Source organism: Pleurodeles waltl, chromosome 10 (assembly GCF_031143425.1).
Source record: "Pleurodeles waltl isolate 20211129_DDA chromosome 10, aPleWal1.hap1.20221129, whole genome shotgun sequence".
In the NCBI taxonomy this organism is placed as follows: domain Eukaryota; kingdom Metazoa; phylum Chordata; class Amphibia; order Caudata; family Salamandridae; genus Pleurodeles; species Pleurodeles waltl.
This window is the reverse complement of record NC_090449.1, coordinates 239,104,079-239,130,625: the sequence shown is the minus strand read 5'-3', so window position 1 is coordinate 239,130,625 and position 26,547 is coordinate 239,104,079. Positions and strand designations below refer to the sequence as shown.

At 45.3% G+C, this 26,547-nt stretch overlaps 1 protein-coding gene across 2 annotated transcripts in view; it reads right to left on the bottom strand.

The window, feature by feature from the left end:
* Window positions 1-26,547, bottom strand: part of ACSM3 (acyl-CoA synthetase medium chain family member 3) — a 448,596-nt gene that overhangs the window by 148,692 nt on the left and 273,357 nt on the right. For both annotated transcript variants that reach the window (XM_069210271.1, XM_069210272.1), the window contains exons 6-7: window positions 24,246-24,402; window positions 13,625-13,704 (exon numbers count right to left, since the gene is read on the bottom strand). In XM_069210271.1, coding sequence (XP_069066372.1) covers window positions 13,625-13,704; window positions 24,246-24,402 — 237 coding nt within the window. The remainder of the gene's footprint in view (window positions 1-13,624; window positions 13,705-24,245; window positions 24,403-26,547) is intronic.

The following is a 26,547-nucleotide window of genomic DNA, read 5'->3' as shown; positions in this document are numbered from 1 at the left end:
CAAACACTGTCAATAATAAACCAGAAGAAAACTTGCAGCATGTTGGCAGAATGCAAAGTTCACTTGACTTTACTCTAAAACATTCAGCACAACCTCTTTAACGTATCAAATATTAATGAATAGGATTCTCAAACTCTGAATGCTGCCTGAGACTGTTCATGTTTAATATAAAAACTCAATTTCTTAATTTTGAGTTACGGCAAATAATTTTGTAGCACAGGTACCCCCACAAGTGCAAATAGAGAGTTATTCTTGTCAAATACTGTTCAACTAAAATAAATCTGCAATACATCTAATAAACCATTGATGTAAGAGAAGTTAGTAAATACATTTGTTACTCTGTTACTCGTCTATAATAATGAAACATTTATATACACACATTAAACATGGCAAAATAAGACATTTAATGGAGCAGGACAATTACAACCGAATTTCTGATGATGCATACAGGTTACTGTCTTGAACACTCTCTTATGTCTGATGTTTCCAAGAAAATTGTTCATTGTTAGTGAATTGTCTTATACATGCACACACTATGCACTGCAAAATTAAATTTGAGTAGGGATTATCAATAATTCAGGTAAAGCAGTTTTTCCCAATGGGCGGCTAGGATTCAGGTGGAGGTTTTACCTTACTAAGATCTGCATATTAGCCATTAGACCACATATCTTTGTTGCCTAATCTGCTCACACTCCTCTACCTGGTGATGTCAAAAGGATGAATAAACTACTAGGTGTGTGTATGGAGTGGCAATTGCCATGTACTTAAGCATAGTTCTTCTGAGGGCACTTTCTCTCCAACTAAACTTTCTGGAGCATGGAGGGAAGATAGGTACTGTTGTACTCAGCTTGACCCATACTTTAGAATATTACCACAAACGCAAGTGTAACAAAATCCACTCCTGTTTAAGTTTAAACAGGCAAATGTTATGAATGAGGCTAAAGAAAAGCACAGTGAAACATAAAATAAAATGAGTGCCACTAAATGTGCTATTTTTGTGCTGCCGAATTTGCTAATCCAAGATGCAATATCTTGCAGGGTCTTATTTTCAGCACATCACCAAATCATCTTACACCAAGACTCTCCACATCTCATATCCTTTGCAAAACCACTAGACACTTTCCAATTTGGCACATACCTCTTTAGTTTGCGTCATTATTGCTGTTTTTCAGAAAATAATCCAAAAAAGGTTACAATTAAATTAAAGTGTTGCGTTGTCAAGAGGACATCATGATGAGAGTGACTATGGAGGCTAAGCGCAAAGATGTATTCTGTGAAGTTATCACAGGGTGTACTATGACACAAGTGTCAATTAAGGTCACAAAACTAATAGAGGACAAATATTTTCTAGAAAAAGAAAAACAAAAAATAATTGCCTAGTGGTGGTCATTGTCAAAATGCCAAAGCCTGAAGATAAAGTTCAAACCTGGAAGCATTTCAGGCTGGTGGATCATTGTTCATGGCTTAATGAGAGTCCAGTGATAAGGGCAGGCACATTGTTTGGGACAATTTGTTTTGGTAGTGTGAATAACAGAATTTGATAGGCCCCCAATTCTTGGTGGACTTGGTGTGAAGCATCAGACCATTCTCACTATGGATACCAGCAAGTTTTTTTCAAGGGAAAATTGTTGCAAGTGGTATAACAATCGAAATGTGGTAAACTGGCTAGGTTAAAAAAGTGGTTTGTGTGAAAAATAATGGAAAGAGTCACCGCTAAAAGTAAGGAACTTTGTGCTGGACGAGAGGTCTGAAGAGAAGTGTTTGTTTTATGGGAAAGCTTAATATCACAATTTAGAGAAGAAACAGAGTATCAGATAGAGTACTTTTTGATGGGAAGCAAGACTGTTCCATAATCAACAGTGAGGGTCTGATTTTCAGAGATGCCACATGATAGTCATGTGAGACGCAGACTCCCAAAGAATGTTTAGATAAGTCATCTCATGGGCAGGGATGACTTTCGAGGCAGGGTAGGCATTCAAGGAGCATGTGGCTTCTGATGGCAGTGTGAATACAAAATCAGTCAGAGCCAAAATTGATGCCAGAGGAAGATCCACAGAAGCACAGGATAAACTATTCCTAGGTGTTTTGGTCTAAATGATCTTTTATAGAATGCTCCAAGTGCATAATGGGTTTGTTAGAATACTGTGTGAAGTGGATAGTTGTTATCGACATGGGGTAGGAGACTACAAAGGTTATGATTCAGTTTCTCAGTAAGTGTAAAATGGGTGGAATATGTTTAAGAGAAAACCTGTAAAGTTTGGGAATAGTTGCTGTTACCTATGAGAGCTATTTGTTCTATTGTCCACAGTCCAATGGTTTGATTGTGCAACCTGTCATAGTGCACATGCAAATGCTATTAGTTAAGAGTGGAAGCATGTTTTTGAACATCCTATATGGTCCAGTCACAATATCCAGCATCTCACTCAGAGAAATCTCCAACTATTTCTTTAAACAGGTGTGAGGCTGGAGCATTTGTCCCTGGGTGACTGGGTAGATCAAGCCTAGGAGACTCAGACAAGTGAGAAGTCAAGAGGAGGGCAAAGAAAAGTCAGTGTCTATGCGATGAAATTCGATGTCTGTAAGGGTTGTGTGCTTGAGACATCCGTATAAGTGTTTGAGTGATGCCTATCTAAGTATTTTTTTCCAGACTGGTAATGTTGCTCTTCGGTGCAGGGTCTTTTGTTAATTAAGTGTGTGTGAGCCCTTGGAACTGTGGATCACTTTTAGGGGCTTTCTTCCTTTACTGGCCAGGACCAAGTGGAAGCTGCGCCTTAAGTCATCATCACAGTTTATCCTAGCACCAGGTAAAATCCCTGGTGACATAATTAGATATTCTACTAGTACATACGGGAGAGTGATCTCCACCTTTGAGTCCCTGAAGAAGTACAGCCTAAGGTTTTGCTAGCAATGCTTCTGTTCTTGGATGCCTTTATATCTGCTTGGAACTAGAGGGTCTTCTGTACTGACAGCCCTTCCTCTACTTCCTTCCTGAGGAGTTAGTCTTTCATTCATCTCTGGAGTTTGTCTTCAGACCTTCACCCCAATCTTTACACTGTTTTGTCATATCATTTCTCACCCATTCTTCATAGGATGAAGTTCAGCCCATTCTCTTTATTTTACATGTGCATCCTTCTTTTGTTCTGTTATTTTTGTGTGAAAATCTTGCCTGCTACAGTGAGAAGACTGGTCCGCATGGCCATGTACTAGACATGCTAACAGGTGCAGGTGCCACTCCTGGTTCGTAATGGGATTCTTCCACTAGGAGAAGAGGAGGTTCCTCAGTCATGGCCCTGGATATATACAAATGGATAAATGCCCATAGGGCCTGGGCTTAGCCCAGCTCTTTTATTTTTTATCAGAAGCTCCAAGATGAGATGCCAAGTCCCCCAGTTTTGTGGCAGGTCCCAGTGCGGCAGCTGTGTAATTCAGTACTCTTTTATATGTTACAGTATGTACAGCATGACTGATGATCATAGTTGGGCATGGCGTGAGGAGCCAACATGGCCGACTTGCTCCACTTGACCCGCCAATTTATCCTGCCTCAGACGACCGTTAAGCGAGGGATGCCTGCCACAACTGATGCTCATGAAGTGCTGAGGGACTGGAACACCTGGTGCCATCTCTGTTTCTCGGCCACCAGCAGTGATTGTGGCACCCCGCTGCAGATGTGAGGCCTTGGCGGTAAAATGGCGCGTTGAGTGCTGAACTGCCGGAAGACGAAATTGGGCCCGCAATGAATCCTGATAGCTGTGTGGACCCGAACTGATGCCGTCGGCGGTGGTGAGAAGTGTGCATCAGGTGTGAAGCTGTGAAGGTCCCTTGTGTTGCGCAGTGAACAGTGAAACCTTTACGGAGCGGGAGGCGCATGCAAAGGAAGACCCAGGCCTGGGAACACGCCATTGGCGGTAATCGCGCTGCTACAGCAGCGAAAGGTGAGCGACTCCCAGAGATGCCTGGCGCCGGAGGATGGGATCCTGCCTGCATGGTGACACTGATCGTGGCCTACTACTGGGTTTGTCACAGCGGCTCTTAGACGTGGAGCTGCTCGTGTGGGTTGCTCAACCCGTTTCCTGAGTTGGTGAGCATTAGTGACCTTGCTGACTTGCTCTGCCCTATCGGGGGCACACTGATGGTCGTGTGAGATGTAGTGGTCCTGGACATTATAATACGGACATTGGTTGTGACCTGCTGGGCCAGCTCATTTTGCGAGCGCTACATGGTTCAACTTACCTGACGCTTCCAATAACATGCCGTCTTGTGTAGCAGTGCGGCATGTGAGGCGGACTTGAGACGCAGTGCTGTGGTGGATGAGGTGAACTACCGGACTTGGCTGTGAAAAGCGCTGGTGACAATCCTATTTTTCCGCCCCTGGTTGGTGAAGAACATCAGTGACGGTCCAGCTCTTCTACTTGGATGCCTTAACAAGTGCTATACACCCTGCTCCGACCCACCTAGGGACCTGGCTGGTGGGCATAGGTCTTCGTGTATTACTTCATTGCACCCCAAAGGTAATACGCAGCAAGCCATGGGTCGGCAACAAACTGGGGGGAAGCCGCCTGCATCTCAAACTCGGGGGTTCCCGCCACAAGCAACGACTGCTATGGCCAGCACAGAACTTCCCAGCACATTGGAGGACAAGTTAGATGCTGTATTGCTGGCCATTGACAGCACAAGGACCTCTTTGGCGTCCAAAATAGACACGGTTACCTCGGATTTGAGTCTACTACATGCGAATCACAGAAAGCTGGCAGATAGGGTGGCGCTAATGGAGCAAATTGTCACAAAGCTGCCGCCCAGCGCGAACAATCTGGAAACCTCCCTGACGGTGTTAACGGACAGAGTTCGAATCCTGGAGCAGCACGCAGAGGGCAGATCTCGCAGAAATAATGTTCGCTTGGTACGCCTACCAGAAGGCACTGAGGGACAGGACCCAGTGAAGTATGTTGAGGACTGGCTGCACAATGTGCTGCCCCAGACACGCTTTCCCGTTTTTTCTCCATCGAGCGGGCGCACAACATGCCGGGTCGGCGGCCTCCAGCGGGGGCCAGCACGTGACCATTGGTGATAAGTATCCTGCATTATCGTGACAGAGACACAGTGTTAAAGGAGAACCGCTCAATGGCAGATTTGCAGGTGGGCAATGCCAAAGTGATGTTCTTCCCCAACTACATGATCACGGTACAGAAACAACGTAGTAACTTTCTAGCAGTAAAGCTGCGACTCAGCGGGATGGGATTCACTTACTCTCTCCTCTTCCCAGCTAAACTTCGTGTAGTAACCACCAACACCACACGCTTCTTTGTCACTCCTGAGGAAGCCTGGCACTGGATCGAGAATTCCGATGACTGTGCCGACTGCCTAATGAGACTGGAATCAGCAGGGGAGGACACTTTGCGGCGGAATCGTAGGGGGCAGTGAGAGATGAAGCCGCAAATGGACAGAGACCTTTCCGCAGTTTTAGATTTGGAGCAAAGAATTCAGAAGCAACACAGCGCTCTGCGGCGGGCTGCCGCACTTTCAGCAGCAGACCGTTGCTCAAGCCCCGACATCCCAGGTTCCGTTGCCACATGGCCGTCTGTGCACAATTCACATATTCCTACGGATATAACCCCGCAGACATCAGACACTAATATCTGAATTCAAGTATTTATATTTCCACACTTATTTTCATGCAATTGCAGTCACTGTTATGCCAAACGGCTCCTTATGTGGTCGTAAATGCTGGACTCTCAGTAAGGTGGTGCACAATGTGGTTCCCTTACCAATAAATACTGTAGATCCTCATCTGGTCATCCCCGCTGTAAGGCCAACTATTTTGATGTTTTAGTTACTATTACTAGGTTTGGGTGGCTACTTGTTCTAGTGTGCTACTCTTTTGGTATTTGCTATGTTAATGTTACAATCTGCTACTTGTTGTTCCCCTCCCAATAACCTGTTCCCCACTAGGCAATCCATGATGTCACTAACCACACATCGCTCTGCTCCTGCGTGCGCATCAGTGGCGCTGTCAGCTCTGTGGCAATCATGCGCAAAGCCCTGCATATGATAGCGCACAATAACGTAATGACATGGAATATCTATGGCATGCACACCCCAGCATGCAGATATGCCATATATCCCTAGTTAAAGTGTTGCAATGCTCATGTGTCTCTGTTACAAGGGTCCCACCTAACGAGGTCAGAGGTAGACACGCTTATAAGAAAATGGCGAGGCCAGTTTTACTCCACAAACTACTCGTCATATGCGCGGGGGTGCTGATATGGGTTTGTCCTGTTTGATCTGATTGAGCAGGTTGTAGATGCTGACGGCCGGTATGTGTTTATCCTTGGGAGGCTGGGTGGGCATCATATTCTCATTGGTAATATCTATGTCCCTAATGTGGATCAGGCTTCCTTTTTAAGAGCACTCAGTCTGTGGTTGGTGTGCTGGAGCGATGTTCCTTGGTTGATATGTTATGTTATGTTAATGATTTATAGAGCGCATGGATACCCAGGGGCTTCCCAGCACTGAAGGAGAGGTCTATATCTTAACTGTGCCACGGAATTACCTAAGAGGAGAATAAGAATGTCTTCAATTTCTTGCGAAACGATAGTTCAGTGTGATTTTGGTGAATTCCCAAAAGCAGAGTATTCCAAAGATGTGCAGCTTTTACTGAAAAGGAGTTACCTCCCCATCTAGTCTTCTTAAAACGAGGCGTGTGAGCTCTTAGAGCAGCAGAGGACCTGAGGGTCCTGGTTGGACGTAAAAAGACATATTTTGTCTAAGAAATCTGGGCCCCCTCTCATGCAAGGCCTTATGAGTCAAACACATAGCCTTAAAATTGATTTGTTGCTCTATAGGAAGCCAATGGAGAGAGACCAAGGCAGATCTAGCAGAAATGTGTCTGGGAATATTTTTAAGCAGTTGTGCAGCAGAATTCTGCAGAATCTGTAACCTTCTGATTACATATTTAGGGGAACTACGAAAAAGAGAGTTGCCATAATCTAAACGGGACAATATTAATGCTTGAATGAGGAGTCTTCTGGCCAAAAATGGTAAAAGGCTAATAATGTTCCTTAGAGTTTTTAATAGGCCAAAACAAGATGCAGCAAGCCTTTTGGACTGGTAATCCATGGTGAGGCAAGGATCTAGCCAAACACCCAGGCTCTTTATATAGTCCTTAGGTGGCAGGAGATTTCCAAACCCATCAGAAAAGACTGTCAAGGAATTGGAGAGAGTGTGGTTACCAATGATCATTACCTCTGACTTGTCATCATTAAGCTTAAGTTTGGACTCCGTCATCCATTTGGCTACATCCTCCAGGCAGGCTGAAAGGTTGGATTGAGGAATATTTCCAGAATTTGAGAGGGACACTATTAATTGGGTGTCGTCCGCGTATGAAATCAAAGAGGGGCCATGGTGTTCCACGATTTTGGCCAAAGGAGAGAGATAGATATTAAAAAGAGTGGGACTGAGCGATGAGCCCTGTGGAACTCCACAGGCAAGGGAAAAGGTGTTGGAGTAAAAGGCACTATACAAAACCTGAAAGGTTCTGTCTTTTAGAAATGAAGAGAACCAACACATAGCATTACCTTCGATCCCTATGTCGGAGAGTCTTTGGAGGAGGATGTTATGGTCCACGGTATCAAAAGCAGTGCTAAGATCTAATAGAATGATAGTTGCCTGACCGCCACAATCTAATATTTGGCGTGCGTTATCCATGACAACTAACAAGGCTGATTCGGTATTGCTTGTTGATATGCTTCTCCATGATCTTAGTCAGAATAGGAAGAAGAGCAATGGGTCTATAGTTCTTCAATTCCAAGGTATTAAGATTGTTTTTTTTCAGTAGGGGTTTGATGACAGCGTGTTTAAGAGATTGCGGTATCGTGCACGAGTTTAAGGAGTGGTTTAAAATATTATTCAATACAGGGCAGATTATATTAGAGGCTAGAGCAAGTATATGGGGTGGAGCAGGATCTAAGGGTGAACCTGATTGTATCGTATGAAGGTAGTTGGTGATAGGAGCATTGGTCAATGGCGGAAAAGACTAAAAAGAGGCCCCCGAACTCTTGAGCTCCTCGTGGGGGGTTCTGTCTATTATGTGATCTGGTGTAGAAGAAAAGGAGGCATAGATATCAACAATCTTTCTCTCGAAAAAATTTGCTAAACTGTTGCTGTGATCTAAGGAAGCATCTATTGGCCAGTTAAGCAATGGGGTAGAAGTAAGTTCTTCATAGATCATAAAAATTTATTTGTGAGAGTTAGCGGACTGTTCTATTCTACGACTGTAGAATGCAGCTTGAGCTGATTTGATTGAAGCAGGAAAGGCTCTGATTGCTTTCCTGTATTGTGTCTTGAGGGAAATGCTATAATCTTTTCTCCACATTCTTTCTAGTTGTTTACATGTCTTTTTCTGCTCTAGCAGTTCGACGGTAAACCAGAGATTAATTTTGTGGCCTGTCCTTCTGACCATCAACCTAGTAGGGAGGTGAGTATCCAAAGAGGTAGAAATCCAGTTATTAAAATTTTCTATAAGACCTGTATTGGACTCATCCTGGCTAGGTAACGAAGCATGGAGCGTGTTCTGCCAATCTATGGGGTCTAATTTTTGACCATTGGCGAGAGACTGATTTTATAAGATGATGATGAGAAGGAGAAGGGGCCCAAGACAAAGTAAGTGATAATAAATAATGATCCGTCTATATCAGTGGATGGGGAGTGTGAGGGCAGAGATTGGAAAGGTTACTAAAAACTAAGTCAATAGCATGCTCTTTAATGTGAGTCGATCCTTGGATGACCTGAACCAGATCTAATGCAGCTAGATTAGAAAGTAAAGATTTGGTAGAGAAGCATTGTTCATCCTCTACATGGATATTGAAATCACCAAGGATGGTGAAATTTGGGGTATTACAGGAGATGTCTGCTACAAAGTCTGGCAAGGCCTTCAAAAAATGTCCATATGGGCCAGGAAGACGATTAATAAGTAACCCAGAAAGGGTGAATGTGGAGTTGGGGGTCAGAGTGAAAGACAGACTTTCGCAATCAGGGATACACAATGGAGTAACAGAACATTTAATACATTTCTTATAGATAATGGCAACCCCTCCACCCCTACCTTGGGGTCTATCTAAGCAATACATAGCAAAATCAAAAGGAAGGGCCTTTAACACATCAGGGGAGGAATCTTCGTTTAGCCTTGTTTCTGTAAGAAACAAAATGTCTGGAGACAAATCCTCTAACAGTGAGTAGATGTGCAAGCTATGTGCTGGTAAAGATCTCTTACATGTCCAGTTCTCCAAATCAGGAAAAAGAACAGAATGATCTTGTGGTATAAAGGATGTCTTACATGCCAGCAATTGCTGACATGACTAAACTAACTTTTTAGCCCTAATGCAGGTCGTAGGGCTGGTCTCTTGCCTTTGGCTCGCCAGCTGCGCGGCCACGGCACGCAGTGCTGCTTATATTGGGCATAAAAGGGAAAGCTCCTGATGACTAGACCACCTACCAATATGGCGGCCGTCTGTGCCGATAAAATGAAGTAAAAATGGTCGCTTTTAAAACAATAAAAGCTAGCTGCCGTATGCCTCTAAACACGGGCAGGGCAGTGAGCATACAAATGTAAAGTACAAAGTAGCAGCAAACGGGCAAGAGAGTATTAAAACACACAGCTACACCTATTCACATAGCGTGTCTAATAGACTTGATAAAGTATCTGGTCACTGAGTAAGATAAGGACGTACCTGATCGGAGGGGATTTTAATTGTGTGTTGGATACCCATCTGGACAGGTCCTTTTCGCCCTTGGAGTGCACCCCTGCTATTTCTAATGCCCACTTTTTAGCAGCCTGGTTACGCCATTGGCAGTTGACAGATATTTGGCACCATTATAACGCTGCCACAAGAGTATATTCCTTTTATTCTGCCCCTCATGATCTGCATGTCTGACTCGACAGGCTACTGTGCACAGCTAGCCTGATTGCAGTGGTTGTGCAGACTGACTACCTGGGGCGTACTCATTTTGATCACAACCCCCAATACCTTCAGCTTGACTGGGGTGCGACCGCCCAGCCCCCTGTTCCCACGTGGAGGCTGAAGCCTGCGGGGTTGGAGGATTCGGCATTCCCTGAGTCAACTGGCCAGCAGATCACTAACTAGTTTTATCTTAATGCAGACACTTCCACGTCTCTTTCAGTGGAATGGGATGCGTTTAAGGCTATATTGTGGGGTCACTGTCTAGGGCTCAGTATTGGCATGCACAGGCAGCTAGACGAGGAGGTATCCGTTGTGGAGCAGCAACTACTGCAGCACGGGTTGTAGGTGGTGCGGGATCCCAGCTCACTACCTCAATTACAGGCCATGCGTAAAACCCATTCAGAACACCTTGATCGCCTGAGATGTCTTAACTATGCAGCTCACTCGGCTAAAGTGCATGCGAGAGCAGACAGAGCTGGGACCCTGCTCGCCTGGTTGATACGAAAGGAGACTTCTCCTAGCTTGGTAATGTCTATTCGTACGTAGTTGGGCGACCCGCTGTATACGCAGTATTCTATTCAAGAGGTGTTTCATGCTCATCATGAGTCGCTGTACGGCGCTGCCTCACATCCTTCTCTAAATGATATCGACTCATTCCTCGCAGAGTTCCCTTTGCCCCAGATCATGGCAGAATAGTGTTTGGAGGTTGACGGCCCTCCTTTATTGCCTGAGATACAGGAGGCCATCCGTTCCCTCGCTAATGGCAAAGCACCCAGTCCTGACGGACTACCGGCTGAATTCTATAACACATACTCCACTCAACTTACACCCAAACTGCTTCTTTATATGAGGAAACCCTGGCACATCTACCCCCTACTTTACGTGAGGGCACCGTGGTCTCCCTTCTCAAACCCCATAAAGATCCCACTATTCTACACTCATACAGGCCGTTGGCGCTACTAAACACAGACTATAAGATACTGGCCAAAGTCGTTGCAACGCGACTGGCCTCTCTGGTGCCTGCATTAGTACATGAGGATCAAAGTGGATTCGTGCCTGGCCGCACGACTTCCCTTAACATACGTCGCTTTTTCCGTCTACTGCGATATGCCCCCGGTCACTGGCTACGTGCGGGCTGCCTAGTGATAGATCTGGAGAAGGCGTTTGACTTGCTGACGCTGGAATAGCCCTGCCTTTTTGAGGTTCTGTCAAAATACAGCTTCGGTCCTCGTTTTATACAGCTGGTGAAATTATTATACATGCTCCCATCAGCCCGTACCAAGACAGGGCATCTCGTGTCGTCACCAATTTGTATTATGAGGGGTACGCGGCAGGGATGCCCTTTGTCCCCTCTGCTTTTTGCTCTTGCAGTGGAACCGTTAGCGGTGGCGCTCTGCAGGGCGGGACATGTTTGGGGGATACCACAGGGGGATGGTACACATGCGGTCTCTTTATACGCAGACGACCTTCTAATGTACATTAGAGACCTAGCGGATTTTCCCAGTGATATAATATTGTTGTTGAGTGCGCATGCGAAGGTCAAATGGGCAAAGTCCTGGGTTTTTCCACTGTCACCCATTACGTCTCCTCCTGACTTCACATCTGTGGCCCCTAGACTTGCATGGCAATCTAGCACGTTCAGGTACCTTGGCATACAGATATACCATAGGGAATCTGATCTGTTTGGTGGGAACCTGACGCGTGCCGTGTTTGTGCTGTCAGATGTCGTTCTGGCAGACATTGCCATTGACGGTCATGGGCAGAGTAGCTCTTATCAAGATGATAATACTACCTTGATTACTATATTATTTTGTGAATCTGCCTCTATATGTCCTACCCTCCTTCTTTCGTTCCATAGAGTGGGATGTGCATAATTTCATTTGGAATACCTCCCACTGTGAAGTGGCCCTCTCTAAAGTTTATCGCCCAACAAAGCAGGGAGCATTGTTGCTGCCCAACTTGGAGAACTACTATCTGGCTGCGCAGCTACAATGGGTGGCTCGTTGGTCCTCATCCCGACAGCTGGCAGACACTGCTACCGACTTGCCTGCATAGTCGCGCTATAAATTGCTTCACTTATTTCATCCTGGTACCAAGTCCCCAGCGCCAGCGCCCATGTTACTAAACTTAGCATACCGCTGCTACCGTAGATGCTGTTACCTCACAAGGGACATCACACCCTATGCACCTGCGATACCACTATTGGGGACACCTCGTGGCGCGTCTATCACATCGCCTGCAGAGCGGGCTCCCTGGCATGAGGCTGAGATACACATCCTGGGGGACCTTTACACGGATGGTACACTCCACAGCCATGACATGCTGATGGAGGCCACTGGTCTGCACCCGGGTACCTTTCTCTTGTATAGCTCCCTAAAGCATGTCTTACAACACGCATGGGTTGACCCCACAAGGCAGCCCCAAATACATTTCACACTGCAGTACTTACATGTATTTGGAGACGGGAGGCATTTGGTACGCTGGATGGCAGACCCTCTGCGACTGCCCACATCTGGTACCCTTGTGGCCCTTCGTGGGCAATGGGCAAGGGGCAGGTGGAGACCTTGCACTGACAAGGAATGGGCGACTGTGCTGGAAACGCCCATGTATGTTCCCCGCAATATGCGATTCTGCTCATACAATACTATGTTATTCAGAGGGCCTAACTCATACCCAAGAAGATCAACAGATACTTTAATCTCACAGATGCCACCTGCTCACGCTGCCGGAGTCTGGGAGAGGACGTCTTGCATATGCTGTGGTCGTGCCCAACTCTGCACCGCTACTGGTCTGCGGTCCTAGCGCGCTTGGTGCACTCTGTGGTCCGGCCCTTACCACAGACGTGGGAGACATGCATACTGGGACTGTTCCCTAGGGGTAAAAAGTTGAAGGCCACATCTCGTTTTCTGGATCTAGGGTTTTTATTGGCTAAACGCCTTATAACCCGTAAATAGCAGTCCCCAGATCCACCGTCATACAAAGCATGGGTGCAGTCACTAACTATCTGGGCGAGAGCGGATTGTATGCTCTTGGAAGCGAAGATGTGTTAGGGTTATGAAAATACCCTCTTGCGTCACAATGTGAGCTACTGTTAATAGACCTCTGCACCGCTCAGCTCTGATTCCCCTGCTGCGGGTGGTGGATGTCCGTAGCGTAAAGTACTCTGCATGACATGCCACATTCCTGTATGTGTGTGTGTGTAGATCAGTTGGACATCCCCCTCAGGATACTGATCAGTGCGCCGAATGCTACACACATAAAAATGTGTGTGTGGGAATAGTCTGCTGAGCATCTATACATAATTGTTATACTAATTCTGTAATGTGAGTGCATGGATATGCCTTGTCTATGAATCTTCCCGTATGTTATCTGTTGCGAATTTTAGTTGACTGCACACGTGTAGTTCGCACGTAGCTTTGTTTCTGAAATATGTTATTTTTGAAATATAAATGCAATCAAGAAATACAAATAAAAAATGACTGATGATCATAGTTTATGTATACTTTGATGTACTCAAGGGCAACATTAGAAAATCCCATATCCAGAAGTTATACAAATCAAAGAAGAGCACATGACAGCAAACACGGTTCTTTTAAGACAACAATACAAAAAGAATAACCCCTTAAACTCCCAAATCATGCTGAGCTATTGTCTTGACAATAGGTTCTTACCCGGCCACATTATGCTGCACTAGCATGCGGTATCCAGTGGGAGCCATACAGAAGGTTGTTATCGGATAATTGCACAGAACCTGGTTGATAAGAAATAAATGTTAAGTGATGCAGTAAAATATTTTCCACATGAAAAAGGCAAACCTAGAATGCTGTTCTTTCTGTTATGCAGATGTGAGAGAGCACATTTAGAACACTTAACTCTTAAATCAACTTATAACGCTGTGAAATAACTGCAAACATCCATAAATAGAAACTCTTAATTTTCTGTAATTATTACACTAAACTTATAAAGGTTTGCAATAGGGCCCTGAATCATCAAGCGAGTGAGAGAAGATTATATTTACTGTGCATAAGATGCCTACTTCAGTTCCTTCAGGAGACGCAGTGCATAAAATATCTACATATCTTCGAGGCCAAGTCTCAGACACAGCTCTTTTGCAATCTTCGAGATGTAAGAAATGCACGACAGACATAGGGGTTGCAACTGCAACACCTAAATGATGCACTGTGTAAGTAGGTTAAATTTACTATTATTATTATTATTTTTATCATTATGTTATTATCATTAGCACTGATAATGATGATAACAATGTTTATTTGGCTAATATATAATGTTTAAAACATATTCAGCACACAGACCATAAATAGGACTTAGGTCCTCATTATGACTTTGGCGGTCAAAACAGTTGACCGCCCGTCACGTCCGCCAGGAGACCGCCAGTGATGGCGGTCTTAAGACCGCCATATTATGACTCCTGGCAGCTCTCTGCCATAAATTGGACAGAGAGCCGCCATCAGCCATACCGGCGGTCGGCGGTGTAGTGGAGGTTGCTCTGCTGGCACCGCCACGTCATCACAACACCGCCTGCCGTATTACAACTTTGTAATCAGCGTGGCGGTGTTGTGGTGACGGGGCGGTGCAAGCAGGCCCCATGGACTCCGTTCCCTACCAGACGACCACCAGGTAAGGTGATCGACCGACAGGGGAGGGAGGGGTGTTGAGTGTTGTGTGCGTGAATGGGGGTGTGTGTGTGAATGGAGAGGGGTAGGGGTTGCTGTGTGTGTTTGTGTGTGTGTGCAAGTGTCTGTGTGCTTGTGTGAATGCGGGGGTGGGGGGAGTGTTGTGCATGTGTGCGTGAATGAGTGAGCATCGATGTGTGCATGTATGTATGTATGTGTGGATGTGTGCGTGTATGTCTGTATGTGTGGTGCGTACGTGGATGGAGAGGGTCAATACGGGGATCGGGGGAAGGGAGTCAGTACGGGGATCGGGGGAGGGGGTCAGTATGGGAATCGGAGGGACAGTATGGGGATCGGGGAGGGGGGTCAGTATGGGGATCGGGGTGGGTGGCGTTGCTGCTTGGGGGTGAGGGTCTCCTGATGGGGTTGGGGATGGGTGAGGGGCCTCCTACAGGGGAGGGGGGGTTGAGGAGTCCTGTAGTGGCGACAGGAATTAGTATTCCTGTTGCCAGTATCCTTACCGCCAGGGATTTCGTGGTGGGACTGCCGCCACAGAATCCCTGGCTGTAAGGATACTCATTACACCGCGGGCGGTGTTAGGTGGACCGCCGGGCAGAAGGTGGTCATCCTTCAGCCAGGCAGTCCACCCCTCTGGCGGCCCAGATGGAGAACTGGCTGCGATGCAGCCAGTTCACTGCAATGGTCATAATTTGGCAGTCCTGCACTGCCACGCTGTCGGCAGTCTGGCCACCACCGCCAGCGGGGCGGGGTAGGACCGCCAGGGTCATAATGACCCCTAAATGTTTACAAATACTTCAAATTTCTCACACTTTGAAGGTACAAAGAAAACACTAAAAGAAATACGATCTTCCGAAAGACTGTTTCTAATGTATACTACATCCTTCCATAGAATCTCTCTAGCATCTCTATCAATATGAACATTTTTCAGCAATTCTTTAATCAAGCAACTAGGAATTGTTGCTGCAGCACCAAAAATAGGTTTTAATGCACCTTCACAACAGGAAGTGGCACAGAGGTTCCATCACAACCCCACCTATGCTCATTAACTGTGGACTACTATGGCCATGATGTGAAAGACAGAAAACTGTTTTAGGATCAGAAAAAGCACTATCACTACTACATCCATAAGAAAAAGTGTTATTGAAAGTAAGTTGTTTGGCTTACGAACAGATATTTCTACAAAGCTTCATCCAACCATGAACGAGACAAGAAGGTTGGAGGAATAATGGAAAAAACAAGCTAGACAGAGAAATGTCGTAACACTGCCTATCAGAAACAGGCCTCTGTTCTTGCAATGGAGTGAAGGTAGTGGTGCTAAGGTAATGCTGAAGTGAAGACCATGTTCTTGTCTGAAAACGGGCACGCCCTCAAGCACGGACGGTCTACTTCTCAGAGACTGTGTTCTGACTGCTGATCCTTTCTCAGGGTTAATCATAAAACATTGCATAGCACATGTTAGGACTTACAGTAATTGGCTTGCCTAGAACAACCCTCCTGGAGATAATCTGTTTCCTGTCTATATCTGTCTTGTGAGCACCAAAGCAACCCATATGGAATAGTTCATCAATATTATGTCCCTATGACCTTTCTACATAAAAGCTCATTGTCCCTTAACGGTCACGATGAAGATAGCCCTTGAAGGATTAGGAAAAGGACAAAATATATGTATCTACGTAAGGCAAACGTTTGTTCAAGATTGAATTCAGAGGACACCATAGGGAATCAGGGAAGCCAAACCTCCAACACGATCCTATTTGGGAGACACACCATACAAGAAGGCTTCACTGAAAGTGTTTGAAGATCCTTAGCTCTCACAGCAGAAGTACTGGTACCAGAAAAGCCATTTTCAGCAATAACAAACGCACAGAATCCGATTTCAAAGCAAGTGTTTGATTTAGGTCTTACAAAAAACATGAAAATGAAAGGTATTCTGTAAGCCTTTTCAAGAAAGAAGAACCAATAGGTAGTTTGAAAAACGACTCCTTTTCTGGGGTATGCAAAAAAACAGGAATATAACCGAATTGCCTTTTGACAGTTATCACATTAAGACTGCCATGTGCTGCGAAAAGGGCAAGCTCAATCACATCTCCTTGAAAGCACCATTCTCTGTCTTCCAGAAGATCCAAAGTTTGTGGAAGGGCATCTAACCGCCTGAACCACTTCATCCACTTTGGCAAAGAGAAGGTAAGCCTCTAAGGTTTTCTTTTCAACCATCATACAAGTTAGATCTTCTGGATCTGGAGCTTACATGGAGGGTATAGTTTCAGATCTCGAAGTCTGGTGAGCCATGTTCCTGGCCCAATGTGGAGTAATTTGTTTGACCTAACTGCGTGATATCTGATATTGTCAGGATTCTGCCACCCTGCCACTCTGCAGTGCTCACAAAGGCCCTCAGGACTCCTACCTTTATCACTAAATAGAATGTTATCCACTTCTACACCTTGCCTTGACAGATACACTTTGTATTCCAATCCCTGTTTCCACTCTATTGTCCTGATGCATCATGGTCCTTGTAGTTTCCTCTGTCTTCAGACCTTCCTAGATTATGCCCTGGTGGGGGTTTCTTGTTCGCTAGATTTGTTCCTATAACCTACAGTTATTTTGAATCATTTATGTCTGTATTCTGGATCCGTCTCTATGTTTGCTCCATTCAAGGTTTTCCTATTCTCTGCCCTGTGTCTCCTGGTTTCATTGGTCGCCCTTCCTGATTCCCTGCACCTGGTGAATTCCTTATACCTTCCTCTCTCACTGCACCGGTTCTCCTCCCCTAAGCCTCCACCTATTTCAGCCCTGCAAGCGCAGATTGCGCTGGCTTGCAAGTGACTTGTGTTGCATCTCCTTGAGCTCTGTGTTCCTGCTCCTGTTATTTCAGGCTTGCCCGTTGATTCTGTTTCTACTTTTCTCAAAACCCTTTGTCCTATTTTGGCTATTTGCAGCATTTAATTCTGTCTCTAGTTTTCCTGCATCTCTTTTTCCTGTGTTTGCCATACTTCACAGTCTCCTGTTTCTGTTCCCTGGTTTCCTGCATCTCATTTCCTGTATTAGACATAGTTTATAGTTTCCTGTTTCTGTTTCTTGTTTTCCTGTATCTCTGTTCCAGTGTTATCCATAGGTCATAGTCTTCTGCCTGCACTCTTCTTTATGTGCCTTGTTAGATGCAGACTCCCTGCTTTGTATTCCGTGTTCCTGTTTGTCTGCATATTTCCATCTTGCCTTGTTTGAGTGCAGAGCTTTCCTAGCCTTGTTTTCAGAATTTCAGACCTGTTCCTGACCCTGCTTATAGTCCTGCTTTTGCCTGAGACCACTTTCTGTTTGGGTGGTACTTATTCTGTTTCCTTTTGTTCTGTCTTGTGTTGTTATTTGGATTGTCATTGCTTTCAAGGGTCCCAGTTAGATTCCAATGCTTGTGTCTTTGGAACAGAGAACCACCCAGCGCACCTTCTCCATAGGAGCTTCTCGATGTCTCCCTGATCCCTGTGAGAATCTGTTCCTTGCTTTTGTATAACATCTATTCACCTCACAGAGTGATCATTTCTGAGGAGCAGACAAACTCTCATTTATGATAGTTTGTCTACCGTGTCCCTGCTTTATATTCCTGTAGAGTGTACTTGTCTTTTCCCTGTAGACTTCCAAACCCCTCCAGTCCTTTGCTTCTGTCTTGCTTCCCTTCCAGCCTTCTGGTGCCATCTTGTTTGTATTACCTCCAGAGACCACATAAAACCTAGTATCCAGTCTTGTCCCAGTCTCACCCAGCTAGTCCTCTGACCAATCAACCAGCTAGTTCCTTGCTAGAACCCCAACAAATGGTCCTTATCTCTCTTCAATTATGATGGAACGGCACAAAATACTGGATAAGGCCAATGGTGACTTAATGTGTCTCACAGAGATTACCCTTGAGGGAACTCCCGGGAGAAGAACAATGAAAACGTTTGATTTACAATGGTGTGAAAGAGGCTCCGTTAGACCCTCTAGGTTGAGCTCCCGCTTGGCTCACGAATGCCACTCATGAATGCCACCTTTTACATTCACTGCAACTGCTAGATGGGCTGCACCCACCTCACCTCTTTGTTGAGGGTTCACAAAATCTTTGAAAGAATTCTTGAAGCCCACTTCCTCCTCCTCCTCTGTCTGCAATCCATAGCCATCAATATGTACAGTGGCTTTGGACCAAAGGAAAGAAAGCCTTGAAGAGAAAATGGATAGATCAGAATTCAATAATTTTTATCTGAAGAGTTGCTTCCTTCTAGCTATACTGCACCAATGTTCTGAGTGAATGCTGTTCAATGAGGGATATATCTATCTCTCAAACAATCACACTCTTGCCAAAGTGCTCCCCTGATATGAGGTTCTGTGAATCCCAACATCGATCAAGTGCCTTGCAATGTGTGCTTGAGAAAATCACTCAGTCAAATAAGCTTTAGCTGTGCTAGGGTCACTGGACCTTAGGCTCCAGTGTAGAGACACCTTTCAGTGATACTTGGGTATAGATATGTGAAGCAGGCATCCTGAATGTCTAAGGGCTAAAGCTAATATGATCCAAAAAATGCAAACTTCTATGAACAGAAATCACAGGAGTGAACCCATAAGCATATATGCTTGCTAAATTATTCATACTGCTGATCTAAAAACATCAACTTATCCCTATCCTTCAACAGCTACAAAATTTGCACAAGCGTAATTAATTTGAACTTCTGTTCTATGAGAGGAACCACCTAATTTCCTAGGGACTCAAACACTAGAAGTAACTATAAGACTATTACTGTGAGCGACAAACAGTAGCCCCGAATACACTCCTGTGGACCAAGTGTTACAGACTAGGAGCTGTACTATCTGGCAACCCAGTTACAGTGGACAGCAAAGTGACTGCAGGATTAGCACATGGCAGGGCGTGGACATCCCCAAGTTAAGTGAACTAATGGATATCCTTCTTAAGCCTAGAACAGGGTTGGGCCTCTAGAGCGGCTCTCAGAGGTCCTCAGGTACTGTTGGAGACATTCCCTCTGATGGACAAACACCTAATTCATGTGGAAAACTGCAGAGAGGGCTACCCAGCCTTCATATTGGAAGGGGCACGGGACCGTGAGGGAGGTAGAGAAAGAGGTGGCTAAGCTGAGGAAGACTTCTACAAGGGAGGGGCCAGGCAGGTTAAAAGAGAAAGGAACAACCAATATTGACAAACGGATAAATGATGACCAGGGATGAATCAAAATGTGTTTCCTTAATGTATATGCATCAAATGTGGCTGATGATTAGATCTTCGATGCGCTGGATGGGGAGATGCTACCATATGTGGGATGCCCATCATTTGGGCTGACGACTTCATTTGTGGGCTTGACTGCGTCCTCAATAGACACCCCCCAAGACTAAGGACTAAGCCTAACATGACTGCTAAGCTGCAGCAAACGATGGGCCGATGGAACTGCAAAGACAAATGGAGGGTGCTCCAACCGAATGTTGGGGAGCACTCCTATTTTACCCCTTTCCACAGATTGAATAGGTTTCTAGTGTCAGACAATGGCGCGCTCAATCTACAAGGGGAACACTATTTAATTAGATTTCTGTCGGACCATGCATCCTTACTGTTGCAGTACAGATTGGGGGGACAGTGCACTCATATTCCTATGTGGCACCTTTGACGGAGGCACTGAGGGACCCCCTTTACAAAGAGGACATCAGGATAGTGCTACAGGGGTACTCATTATCAGTGAGGTGGACTGAGTGAGGGCCCTGAAGGTGCTGGCAAGGAGGGAGAGCCTCTCTAAGGTCTATGACACTAGACAGAGACTGGAACAGAAACTGGTGGAGGGTGAGGAGGTATTGACCACAATACAATGACAGGTGGGGAGGACATCAGATGACAAATGGGGTACTCATTCCAGTGCAACATAGAGTGGCAGCATTTTGGAATAGGCTGTACTGCTACATGAGGCGGGAGTATAGACAGCGGCTTCATAGAGAGGGGGACCAGTCAAATGTTTATTGGCTTGGCTTCTTAAAAAAAAAGGAGAGAGACCCTGCCCTTTGATTCTGTCCCTGGTCTGTGCAGATGGTACTTCCGTAGGGGACCAGCTTGGAATAACCAAGTTTTTACACAACCACTTGGCTGCAGTGTACCGGAGGTCCTTCTGGGGATGGAGTGAATGGGGTATTGGCCTTCCTAGAGTGAGTAGTTTTGCCTTGGCTTACAGAGGTCCAGAGGGAGGAATTAGAGGGGGAACTCTGGAAGGAAGAAATACAAATGGCCCCACGTGACATAGCTCATGGTATGTGCCTGGATCTCGATGGTCTCCTGGTGGATTGCTATCAAGCGTACGCTGATATCCTAATTCCCAAACTCCTGGAGACTTTCTTGGAGGCCAAAAGCCGAGGCACACTACCGTTGCCTATACGTGAGGCCCTAATCATAATGCTCCCTAAGTCGGACAAAGACCCAAGAGACCCAGGGTTGTACAGGCCACTTTCCATGCTGAATGTGGATAAAAAGATACTTGCAAAAGTGCTTGGGATGAAATTGTGGCTTGTGGCAATGCATCTGGTGGGTGATGACAAATGTGGTTTTATGCCTGGACGGGTACCCATATGAATCTCCAATGCCTGTCTCATGTTCTTTACTCCGTCCAAGGGATGGACATTGAAGCAGCATTGATGGCACTAGATACTGAAAAGGTTTCTGTCACCCTGGGATGGGAGTATCTGTGGGAAGTGTTGAAATGTATGGGATTGGGGCTGGGTTTCTTATCCTGGTTTCAATTACTGTACACAGTGCCAATTGCAAGGGTACGGACTGACAGCGTAATGTTGGATGCTCTTTCTATAGAGAGAGGGACAAGACAAGGCTGCCCCCTGTCTCCACTCCTTTTTTTGTGCAGCCCATGGAGCCACTGGTATTATGCCTGAGGCAGAATCTCAGAGATTAGGGTGTGCAGGTCAGGGACACCACCCTAATCATATCAATGCATGCAGACGATACCCTCATTTACTGAGTCGGCCAGCTGGCTCACTGCCATTGCTACTGGGAATAGCATGGGATGGCCTAAGTCTTCTTTCCCCTGGCAGCCCTGGAAACCCTACAGAGGACTGACCTCCCTGAGATGGGATTAAACTGGAAAACAGAGAAGTTCCAGTATTTGGGCATAAGTGTAGTGCATTCTGAGCTTCATATTGGACCCGGGATCTAGTAGGGGGGACTCATCTCATGGAAGTACACAGTTCTGAAAGAAGACAGACACTTTGATATAGCATCTGTTTGTAACAGCTGGACCACGGATCTGGAAGAACCACTCACAGATAGAGAGTGGAAGCATGCTTATGCCCACGCGAAAGATGCCGCTAGCAATGTGTGTTTTATACCCACACAGTTTTATCATTTGCATCGGGCTTATCTTACACCGCACCATTTGCACAGAATATTCCCAAAATGTCCAGAAGGGTGCCTCAGATGCAATGCGACCCCTAGTAATTTGTTTCACATAACATGGAGGTGCCCCAGACTTGAGGCCTACTAGGCTGAAGTGATGTGGGCACTACGGGGAGTCACCAGAGCCCGGCTGCAGCTGACGGCTCGCCATTGCCTACTTAGCCTACTGCCGCTCCCCAAAATGAGCAGGAAGATGGGGCACAGATTTGCTTAACTGGGGCTGGTGTTGGCCAGGCAACATATTGTGATTCATTGGATCAGTCCAGGACCTCGCCCCTTCTCAAAAGTTAGGCGTATATATAGGAAGAAGCTGCAGCCAAGAAGTGTAGATTGAAAATAGTCCGGACAGATCAGAATGCGGAGCGTGGGGATATGGGGAAAGATGGTGGAATGATTGGAGAGTGTGGAATGAGAGGATGCTTTTCGCCAACAAGTATCCCATACTGTGCATGCGGCGAACACTTACAGCGATGCAAACCTCTAGTTGCTGTGTGAGATCGGTGGGCAGCTGCACCCGACCCCTAAGGTAGAATTTGGAGCAACATGTTAGTCAGATGTGAGTCTACAACTGGGTCCCTGTAAGTTGTATTCAGTAGAATTGTAACTCAGGGACTGATAGCTCCTGGTGCTCCCCAGGCTGGGATACTCATGGACACTATGGCCCTCATTTCAACTTTGGCAGGCGGCAAGCGGCGGCCGCCAAGTTGAATCCACCACACGGCCGCCAATGCAGCCGCACTCCCGCGGTGGTCATTTGGAGATCCCCAATGGGCCGGTGTGCGGAAACCTAGTTTCCGGCAACCGGCCCAGCGGGGATCTCGGCCGCAACACGGGAGCCGGCTCCAAATGGAGCCGGCGGTGCGACGGGTGCAGTTGCACCCGTCGCGCTTTTCACTGTCTGCTATGCAGACAGTGAAAAGCTCCATGGGGCCGTGGCAGGGGGCCCGCGACTCCCCAGCCTTTTCATACCGCCATACCGTCAGCCTGTTCATACCGCCATAAAAAGGCTAACGGGAGGGGGACTCGTAATCCCCTGGGCAGCGCTGCCCTGGGGGATTACAACTGCCGGGACCAATGTGGGGGAAACCGCCGGTCCCTGCGGTGCGACCGTGGCGCTTCCGCTGTAGTCGTAATCCCATTGGAAGCACCCATAGCCTGTTGGCGGTGCTTCTGTCGAAACAGCCCTGGCGGTCTTTGACCGCCAGGGTTGTAATGAGGGCCTATGTGTACTGCCATGTGTATTGCTGGACAATGCTGCAATGTTGAATTATTTAAGTTTCTTATTCTCTTTGCCTTTCCTGTAAAATGGTAATAAAGACAATATAAAAAAACTTCTGCATGAATGGTATCTAAATATCTGCTTGAAAACGAGTCAAAATTACCACTACTGTATGTTTACATGATTATCTATAGATCTGTGATGTCAGATTCTGAGACAACCAAGTTGGAACAAAACTGATGTCTGGTTGAAGAGAAGCAGCGGTGTCTGGCAGATCCAGCCTTTCCTGCTTTGACCATATCACTGCTCATCGTTCTACATTTTGTACTGAAACAGTTGTGCCAATGGTGCTGAATATGTAATGATCTGCTGTGGGTGGTAATTTAATTTGGCTATATTGCGTCCTCCTATACATATGCTAACTTTATTTTCTAGGGGTTGGACATTGTTTAGACTTGGGCCAACGATATAGAATCATTATTGTACTTCTATATTTCTACAAGTAAAGTATTAAGTTGTATATTTTCTTCCTTTCTTACGTTCTACAACTATTTCCCTTGCCTTATACATAGACAAAATAACGACATAACCTTCTAAACATTTTTAAAGTAATTGGATTAGGGTTGGAATGTACCTACTAGGCATTTAGAAATGGTTTTGTACTCCAAATTGTAACACCAAGAAAATATTGTAATTCCAAAATGTAAATCAGGTGTTTGCACGCTCAACCCCTTTTTACAACAATTTGCTTCATCTCCAGATATCAAATCACACTCCTAAAATGTAGCTGTATATGTGAATTTCAATTGGCTGGTCATTTTCTTCTCCTTATGGTGCTGTAATTCATACTTTATGTGCAATTGCCATTTGCTGTTTTACAGCATGTGCAAGAAGCAATTTGTACTATTTTAACATAAATTCTGCCATGTCTGTTTTACCACCAACAACATTTTACAGAGGCCTGACTTTTAGAATTAGCACTTTTCTATAATTTGCCTTACATTTAGGACTGTTGGGGCATCAAAACGGTGCATTCTATGTATAAAGACACATGATCCTTGAATCCAAGGTGCAAATACATTCGTCCAAGCGCACTTTGCCCAGCCTGTGTCTGAGAAAGTCCAGATGATGTCTGAAGGAGTCAAATCCAACCAGTACCTGTTAAGAGACCGAGAAACAAGGTAGTTGATAAAAACACCAACCAGGAATATTGAACACATTGAAGTTAATAGCTAGAGGGCTTCACTTTATAAATGAGAATACCTGGGGGGGCAAGGAGGCTGGAAAGATTCGGTTACCTTTGAAGCTCCCAAGCTGCTTTTTTTAAACAAACAAAGCCACTGAAATTCACCAGCTGTATGTCTTGTAACTATAACTCATGCCCTAAAGTAACTATAACTCACACCCACACCATGCACAGTGTTATCAATGATGTAATTTCAGATCTCATTAGGAATGCTATTAATGGAATCACAGAACATGTCGTGAGTGATGTATTATTTAAGGTTACAAGCAGCACATGACCGAAGTGCAAGTTATAGTTACTTTAGGACAGTCTTAGTTACTTTGCATAACTATAACTTGTGGATTTCAGGAGTTGTGTTTCTTTAAAATGTTTAGTTTTAACTGATGTTTTCACCTGACTATAAAAACCCTCTAACCTTTATTTTTTTCAGGTAATTTCTAAGATTTTTGTATTGTAAAGTAAGGCAGTATTACCGTACTTAACTAGAACGCTACTTAGGCATTTATTTGTTTTTTTTCAGTGAATGTCTGAGTTTTTTTTGACATAAAGTAAAAATATAAAGGCTGTAATTTTAAGTACCACAGATCCACTGGCTTTCTCAAAAGGTCAGAAAACCAACATATAAAAGGCAGGCCTATTTGCTTTAGCAAACGGTCAGCAAATCACCCTATATGAAGCAGACTTACATGCTTTGTCAAGAAATCACCACAATAATTTATCAATAACTATAATCCAATGTCTTTACATGTACCTACATAACAATGATCAATAATAATTGCTGACTTAAAAATAAAACATTTGTATTCAAAAGAGCCATAAACATGTATTGAGTCTTTTTTTAAACTGTTAACACCAGTAAAGGTAGCCATAGGACCAACAGCAAAGGGTTCCTACACTCCAGTGCAAGAGTATATGGCTCAACTCTCAGTGCTTTAAAAAAATGTTAAGCTTTTCCAGTGGTCCTGTATTCAGTGACCCAGTAGACCAAGCAACTTCTTCATTTTACATTTTTCTAGGAGGCTGTTGGCTCGCTTCAGCCCCCACAATATAAAAAAATGATTTGTGTTGCCCCTGCCTCCTCTAGGGGCACCACAAAAATGCACATATATATTTTCGCAAATAGCACTTGCAGGGCATTATGGGGCATTTCTTGTCAGGCGCAGTGAACATGAAATAAGTGTATGTTTCACTAATTTCATATTCAAGTCTGTGCCATTTAGAAAAATGTTTATATTATTTTTTGTTGCCCTTGGAGGCCCAAGAACCCCACAGACTCTTAGAGTCCCCGCTCAGATGTGAGCAGGCCCTTCTGTTTTTCATTTAAAGGTGCCTCAGTCCCACCCGGGGCACCCAGCAAAATTAAATTGTTGGGGCTGTGGGGTTCCTCGGACACCAACTCTCTTTAGACCTCTGGGGGCTCGATCCCCAGGACTGTTGTATGGTTCAAGGAGGGAGGCCCCCTGCACCCATTCCCCATTAAAAATAATTTTTCTTGGGGGAAGACAGTCCCAGAGGCCTTGAAAAGGTTCAGGGAGGGAGGCCATGCACCACCTTCCTATACAAATTGCATGAGATACCCTAAGCCTTTTAATGGCTTTGAAATGGGTGGTGCACACCCCATCCTTATCCGTATAAAAATGACATCTGCCCCAGGGGATGGGGTCCCTGGGGCCTTCAAATGGCTGGAAAGAAGGCTGCATGACCCCCTTTCCCATACAATTTATTATACACTGATCCTCCTGGCCCGCCCCAGGGGAGCTTTTATTTGATTATTTGATAAGGGTAGGAGCCCATCCATTTCTTTTCAGTTTTACTGCAGATCGCCCGCCAATCCATGATACTGCTAAAGAAGGTAAGGTTAGGATATCCCTACCCTGTGTCTCTATATGTTTTTTTGTTTATTTCAGGACAGAAGACTGAGCCCCTGGTTCTTAAAACGGCTGCTGCAACACCTTTGTTGATGTTATAGCAGCTCATCAGATCTTATATTTGGATCTGTCTGGTCAGTGGATCCTTCTTGGCATGAAATATAAATCAATTATGAACCATAATTTCTT